At 43.4% G+C, this 8,377-nt stretch overlaps 1 protein-coding gene across 1 annotated transcript in view; it reads right to left on the reverse strand.

Annotated features, from left to right (window-relative positions):
* Window positions 1-7,685: 7,685 nt before the first annotated feature.
* LOC106817037 (2-oxo-4-hydroxy-4-carboxy-5-ureidoimidazoline decarboxylase-like) overlaps window positions 7,686-8,377 on the reverse strand; it is a gene marked incomplete at both ends in the record, with an annotated part of 2,999 nt that continues 2,307 nt past the window's right edge. Inside the window, one exon of the mRNA XM_014821684.1 lies at window positions 7,686-7,761. Within this exon, the coding sequence (XP_014677170.1) occupies window positions 7,686-7,761 (76 nt within the window). The remainder of the gene's footprint in view (window positions 7,762-8,377) is intronic.

The following is an 8,377-nucleotide window of genomic DNA, read 5'->3' on the forward strand; positions in this document are numbered from 1 at the left end:
TACAAATCATTGAGTAATATAAAGTATTAGCATCACGTAAAATAGCTTTGCTATCTGGCACAAATTAATGTATTCGCTATGATTCGGTCTCCGGGTTTTTTAAGGAATAAATCGTTCGAACGTTAATAATTGTGTTTAGGTATAGGAGAGATCCGCTATAGTTCAACGGGCACTGAGGTGTGGGCGATTAGAACGGTATTAGTCAAATGTCAATACAACAATCCGGCATTTTGCGAATGCGGCATATGAACATAGTTAAGAGAGAAAAATTGAACGGCAAAAATCCATCGTAATGACCATTTTGTGGGCTTGTTGACCATGATGGGCATTATTTACATAATACGCCAGGAGTGAATATAGAGTCTAATAGTCTATTTATTCACTCACTGATCATAACCACATCGAATATGATCAGATTTTATAGGAAGTACAACGACGATAGGAATGATAGTATACGTGCACTGTAGGGATGTACGCGTAATATAAACTCTGATTTCACTCGCATGTAATTGTATACCTAGTAGTGCAAGTATTATTAATATTTTGGTATCGACATGCACTGCCTCAACCTTATGAGCGATGCAACCAAGAGGTTGCGAGATGAGAAATCGCCGAAGCTGTAATGTCAAGATTTTCGATCTAGCGAATTAATGCAATTTCATGCAACTAAAACGCTCAGTGTTGATAATCTAAAATGTGGCTAAATTTTGGCCTAGTTCTTGCTTCTCCCTCTGCCTGCCCTACATTTGCATCTCTTCTCCGCTTCCTCCAGGTACAAGACAATGGCTTATCAGCTCAAAAATTGCTACTGGCGATTGGCAGGAGCAAAGCTTTATCGTAATATAGTGATGTTGAGGTTCGGTATGTATGTATCTTCCCTATAGGGCGGCCAAACCGCCCAAGGCGATCTGGATGCAATTTGTCACAGGGTTCATTCTCCTTATACCCGGAGTGCTTCGTAGCTGAAAAAACCCTTGTCGAACGGCGTCAAACTCAGCCAAAAAGATCCGTGAAGAAACACCCTCAGTATCATTGTGCTGGTATTGTGAAACCGGGGAAAAGCAATACTAAAACACACCAAACCAGGAGGATGAGTAAGTTGCATTTCTCCTACCTCACGCAGCTGCTGCTATTGGTCAAACCGAGAACCAATACTGAAAACTAACACCCAGTCAACAGCAGTTCAGCAAGAAAGCAGATCAGAGAAAGCACACGAGAGGATTAGACTGTAACTAGTTACCAGTACTACAGGCCTGAGGTTAGCACGGCGTAACAAGTGAGTAAACATTGTCTGTTATAATTCAATAAATTCCGCACTCGCATGGCCCTGCCATTCTGCCTATACCGGGGAAGTGTTCCTGTCAGGGCTGTGCCAAAAACCTGTCAAACGCAAAAACTCACCGGAAAATCCGTGAAAAACCAGTAATTCGTTCAATCTCACACATTCAGCCTCACTGCACCAGTGACTGGCGCAGACCGAAAAACGCTATGACTTAGCTTTCTGCCCTCACGCTCATGATCTCATCAAGCATGCTGTATACGTGAAAGCGAAACGAAATCAATATTAAAACAGAGGGGCATGAACCAGGACCAGTGCAGAGGTACTACTCACGTCTGAGTTCAGGAGTTTCAGTGCTGGCGGATCTCTCAGAGATGGACATTGTTACCATGTCCAAAAGCTATGCATTTGCCTGATTCATACAAAAAATTTTTAATTACAAATGTGCAATGGGCTTGCGCGCCCAGCAGCAATTCATAGACAATATCCAGTGGACACAGACCCACTCGCTGGCCCTTGCTCTATCTAATATATATGGAATTGTCTTTATTATCGTGGGTATGGGGGGACGATCTCAGCAATGTATAGCTTGTACGTGGGAGCTCAACGTTCGATAGCGCCCAGGAAGGTCGTCTACATATTTGCGCACGAGAGAATAACACAAAAAAGCATTGTTTTATTCAAGAGGGGCTTTGAAATGAAAGATCCAACACATTCAGTAATAGCTGCTTATATCATAATAATTTTGCTTATTTACACCATACTTACCTACTCGCACGAAGGGTCGTTGTCGTAACAGGTAACTACAGATATGTACCCGAGGTAGTTTTAGGTTGTTTTAAGTAGTTATGTTTATATTTTATATGAGGTGTTTAGGGTTAGGGTTAGGGTTAGAGTTAGGGTTAGGGTTAGCGGCTTAGGGTTGGGTTAGTGCTCTAGGGTTAGGGTAGCACTTCTGAAGTACAGAGTCTGGTAACACTTTGTGTATACATATATTACGCTCGAGGTCAAGCATATCTGTAGTACCTGTTAACGAGCAACAGACCCCTTTAACATATCACTCATTATGTCTCCAGGGGTTCTAAGTTGGGTTGTGCTGGTCATATAAATGTCATACTGTAACAGTTTTTTTCCCATGCTTATTATCTTATTAGACTGATTTCTAAATAGTTGATATTGTGTGCATGTTATTGTCGATTTTACCCAATGTTCCTATTGTGTCCCATTATTAGTAGTGATGAATTAGTAGACTATTTTAACCCAGCGGGCAGCGGTACCGGCGCAGCTAGTATATACCGTAAATGGTTCTCATGGGCGCCATCGTATTGGCGGCATTACAGAAAATCATATCGCTTGTCGTTCGCATCGCGTCATATCACGTATAGCATAAAAAGTGGGGCGACGACGGAAGTTTGTGTACGTGCGCTAACAAAAATGAAACATGCGCCACTGACGATTGCAGAATACAGTCAGGGGAAATAGGAAGCAATGGCTACGGGAATAGCATCTCCCTGGACTGTTAACATGGATACGGCGCCATATAGCAATCATGCCCTATAGTTAAAAAAGACAACCCGGAAAAGCGTTGTGTTTGTATCCGTCCTCACCTGCCTGCATCGTGTGATCAAGAATGAGAGACGCGGATACCAGAGAAGGCGTCGCGCAAACTGAGTGTTGAATCCGTGACCCGCTGAGCGCGATGCTGTGTGGCGCAGTTGCGCGCAAGCGCACGGCGGCGAGACAGGGCGCCCGCGAGCCGCGGAAACCGTCCTACGAAAGTATCACCTGCGCTGGCAGCTGATTGATCAATGCGCGCAAATCCAAAGGCCGGGCACACGGATTAATAGCTGCCGAGCGAGCAGTCTCGATTTTAGGCGGGTCTAATTTCAGCCTCCAAACATATGCACACGCCATCGCGGACAGTCTAAATTGCATGAGAATCACTGAAGAACTGCTGCCCGGTCAATCACGCGAAACGAAAGAGAAATCCAACGCACCGCGAAAGTATACAGCTTAGTCATACAGTATTAAGCCTATGCGGCGGCGTGGTGGCTGTGTGTGTGCCGACCACAGGCACTTGAAGCGTTTCATATAAAATATAAATGCAAATAAATACGAAATCTATGTTACTACCAAGTCCATTAATGTTTCTATAGCTCTTCTTTCACCTAATTATTGGGCCGACAATTTCTGTAAAATGCGCGTCACAAATGCTCATCTCTAACAACAAACGCTGGCTGCCGGCCAGTAGCTGGCCGCTGCACAGCTGACATATACAAAAATATAATATTCGTATTTATTTGAGCAGTTATCTACGTTCTTATACTAATAACGTTATTAGCATTCTTATACGTTCAAACTGGAGCCAGGCATGCTGGACAGCACGTGTGGCATGGTAAAATCATGTGATCTACATGCTTCACCTTCGCTCAGCAGCATCGCGCCACATTCCTCAGCTATCTAATCGTATGGGGCAATGGCGCTGACGACGTAAGGTCGCCGTTGACTTGCGCAAAGATAATCTTCTTCCGGGCGTTTTATACGTTCAGAACGTGGAGCCGGACAGGCTGACCAGCAACGTGTGGCATGGTAAAATACTGATATAGATGCTTCACTTACCCTTACGCATCGCGGCCCACGATTCCCAGCTATGCTGAATGTATGGGCAATGGTAAGCGCAATATATTCTAAGATGTTTTTAGTTTTAGTGATAATAGATTTTAGCGAAGCCGCAAGCATTTAAAGTGATATCTGGATGTCTTTACCGGGAATGAGATCATATATTATTGTAACCTGTATATTAATCAAATTTTCAGTTCAATACTGCCTGATGATATCTTGTTTGCAACACTTTATTTTAATTGCGTAAGTTGTTAACACTGGTTTTTGCAATAAACCTATTATCTATCTATCTATCTATCATGTTCAAACGTTTAATGTTAATGCATAGTCTTGCTTGTTTTTCATGAAAGCTGTCAGATTTTTTAAGGCCTTTATTACCACACATAATAACTGTAAACAGGCGTGGAGAAGCTAGAAGCGACACTGACGCCATCTCTGATCAGAATTGAAAGAATGCGCGTGCGTTATCAATGGCACTGAGGCTAGTGTACAGTGATGGGGGATGTTTATTGTTAATGGAATATATAGCACAACAATTTATTATATATTTTATAGGTGTGTGGAAACTAATGCAGTGTGTGGAAGGCAGTCATGGATTTAATGTACTATATCCATCACTATAATTAAATATTCAGAAAATAACAACAGGCGCTATAGTAATATACGTGATTAAATTACGCTATAGGTTATAACTGTTAAATTAGGTAAAAAAATTGTTTTAGTTAAATATCCTAACTATAATGTACACCGATAATAGGCATGACAGAGAAAAGAAAAAAGAATCGACTAGAGAAGAAGAATAAGAAGAAGAGGCATGAGGATTGAGGAGGAGGCAGGAGGAGAGGAGGAGAAGAGGAAGGAAGAAGAAGAAAGGTAAGAAGAAGAAGAAGAAGAAGAAAAGAAGGAAAAGAAGAAGCTAGACGAAGAAAAAGAAGAAGAAGAAGAAGAAGAAAAAGAAAAATAATTAAGAAGAAAAAGTAGAAGAAGAAGAAGAAGAAGAAGAAGAACGAGAAAGAACGAGATGCAGGCGCCGGGCAGAATGGCCAATATATGCGGGCCGGTAATTGCGTATTTGAAAAGTGATTAGGTGTATTATATATATAATACGAGCCTAGTATATACTATGATATCGTAATAAATGCATAAACGGACGTGTAAGCTATTATATGGTCCGTACATGACAACCCCGCACCACATCACAAGACGAAACCTAATATATACACACGTACTTGGCGCGCGGCTGCGCATTCGCAATCCAGCAAAGATCACGTGACTATGGCTTTGAAATAAGCTGCGTTTTGATTCTGGCTTTTGAAATTGCGGCCGCCAACAAAACAAGTTTAAAATAAGAGAGCAATTTTTCGTCTCGTGGTGAGATTGGTGGCGCGCATAACGGAAGCCGCACGCACAGCACGCACGCACGCACCGCATTGCCCACACGCGACACACCAAACACTAACATACACCGCGCGCGCGCGACGCACGCACATCCGCACGGCGCACCGCACGCTCACAAACGCGCACACACGACACAAGCGCACACGCCACAGCCACACACAAACGCGTTGCCATGCGCGGTGCCTAGCTGATGAAATGGCACTTGAAAATTCGTGTTGGTCTAGCATGTACATGATCATATCACGCCGCCCCACACACACGCACACCCCAAGCCGCACCGCCGGCGATCCGCTATTTGTGACGTAAGCAACTCGAGAAATAGCCGTCGAAAGAAATCCAGGCGAAAGCAGACCGTTTGTGAAACTGCGCACCCCGATACATGCCAGAATCAAACCGAGATCGGCAACGAGCAATCTGAACGCAACGCAGAAGAGACCTGCGACCAACACGGAACCTATAGTACTGGAAGACTCTTAGCCACACCCGTCGGAGAAGAGGCATATGAAATTCATGGAAGATGCGTGCTGTTGGCGCGCAATAAGGAGTATACATCGTCACAATCATAATGGCAAACATCAGAACATCAGATTGGAGCTTATCGCTCAAAGTTCATGCGGCAGTGACGAGCAGGGCTAGACGGCTACCGACCTTCACTCAGCGAACTATCGTTGGCTACACTGAAGTGAGTTACCCTAGCGTGTCGAACTGTGCACGGCGCGGCAGTCTACGTCATGCAGCGGAGCTTGTTTTTTAAAAAAAACACGGGAATGATACGTAGATGGACTCGTTGCGCCATCTATGGGTGGCGATAACTTCCAAATTAATGTGAAGGCATAAATCAGCGAAAACGGAAAATTATTTTTCTACACGAAAAGCACGCGCGCCGAGCCACAAAGCAACAAAAACGAGTATTTGCATTTATTCTCGCCCTACGTGCATAGTCGAAAGGCTTCTGGAAGCGCCACAACTGCTCAATTGACCGATAGCAGGCCGATTTGACAGAACCGTTAAAGTCATATTGACAGAGCAGCGATTTGGATGAAAAGGCACCACCAGGTGGCGCTATTCGCGCTTCGCGCGTATATCCGGCTGCAGAATGTCTAGGATGAAAGTAGGTACGAAATACTCACGTGTCAAAATGCGTGCTGTAGGTAGTAGGAGCAGCGGGATATGTAAAATCGCGGGCGCGCTGTCGCCAGTTATATATCGCCTGTGCGATGATCATACGTGTGGCTATAGTTACTCAGTCGTGAAGGACGAGATGGGCAGGCCACACCCGGCTCCTGATTGGTCGGTATAACGACAACGTGATTAAATATCGGCGAATGTAAAATTTTATTTATTTCGAAATTGCCGTGGGCACGTTGGATGGGTGGGTTCCGTGAAGGCTCGCTTCCGTTTATTTTCCCCCTTCACCCATCAAAATCTCATGGCAGGGTCGATCACGTGCTATATACCACGTGCTTAGATCTCAGACGCTCCGACGCACCGTATAAAATCACGTGTTACGCCATAAAAACACCACATAATTATGCGCAACACCTAGCTCGTGTGCGAACGTGGCCCCAGCCGTATCCGCGTCGTGAGGGGATAATAAATTATTATTCCACCATTCCGCCTCGTATTCACGAAGTTTCCACTTCATAGTCCATTGTAGACAACATGTGGCTATAAACTTTCCTACTGTTAATTAAGTGTTCTATTTGATAAAGGAATGTAATGTCGCAGAGAATGTTTAATAAAAGGCCAGGTGGTTAAGAAAGAATCCAAAATAATTAGGCTTGTTTATAATAAGTTCTACATGAGTTTTGTGTAACCAAGGTTTGTTCTCCCGATTCATACATTAACAGCAAAAACGGACTATTATAACAACATCATAAATTATAACATTATAATATGTATATCATAAATATTATAACAATAATATAAAGTATAAACAATTAAAAATATGACGACTAGAGCATTTATCGCGAAAATCACGAATCAGGGTGAAGAACGAAACACGAATCCCGACGAAGCATTTTAAAAATGACGAATATATATATACGGCTTAAATAGACAAAAACCATTGCCCTATGTAGTTCCGTTTAAGTTTAGTAAACAAGGTTTATTCTCCCGATAGGGCCTCACTAATATCTTTAATAAAATCATATTTTCATCGATTTATTTAAAATCGATTTTATTATAGAGATCAGTGTACGGCCTTCATAGACTGGTGCTCGCTCCCACCTCTCGGCTTAGTTACTCGCTGGGCGCGCCAGCGAGTAACTAAGCCGAGAGGTGGGAGCGAGCACCAGTATAGGGCCTTCATCAACGATAGTCACGAATCAGCGTGAAGTACGAAACAGTAATCACGAGGCTAGTCTGCGATGAGGATTGTGGGTACCAGCGTGACCGACGCTGTGTAGGCCGAAATGGCTCTCATAGGATTTATAGCCCACAGCTATCACATCCTGGACTGCCTGCGGGAAAACGAGAACTATTAATTATCATTGTCCCATGCTTCAGTCAAGAATTTACTGGCCGTTCGGGCCACCATAGTGTAGACTGCGAACCCCAGTAAATAAGTATTCTGTATTCTCATCAGGCGCGCATGTACACGAAAATTCAAAAACAGGTAATGCTAAAAGCAGTGTTGCTGGATTATATGGAAACATATTATATATTAGTAGTACTAGTTTGGGAAAGCCCAAGGTAGGGTAGGGTAAAGGTAGAAAAGGAGTCGAAGGCAGAGGAGGTAGAGAGGCCTGCGGGGGTGGGTAGAGGGCATAGAAATAATATAGATAGACTATAGGTTATCGATATTATTTCTATGGTAGAGAGGGAGGCAATGTAGATGATGGGGCGGTAAGACGGAGGAGAAAGAGGGGAAAGGTAAAGGAGATAGAGTAACTAGAAGGCAGTTTATAGCAGAAGAGGAAAGCAGTAGAGGAGGGTAGAAGGTAGAAGAAAGAGAGAAGGCGGAGGTGGCACCTAGAGGGGAGGAAGGGAGGAATGTCAAATCGGTCTAAGTGTCGACAAAAACATAATATGTTATATTATATATATTTATATATATTATCAATACAACCTTACATA

Source organism: Priapulus caudatus, unplaced genomic scaffold (genome assembly GCF_000485595.1).
Source record: "Priapulus caudatus unplaced genomic scaffold, Priapulus_caudatus-5.0.1 Scaffold1572, whole genome shotgun sequence".
Taxonomy (NCBI): Eukaryota; Metazoa; Priapulida; class Priapulimorpha; order Priapulimorphida; family Priapulidae; genus Priapulus; species Priapulus caudatus.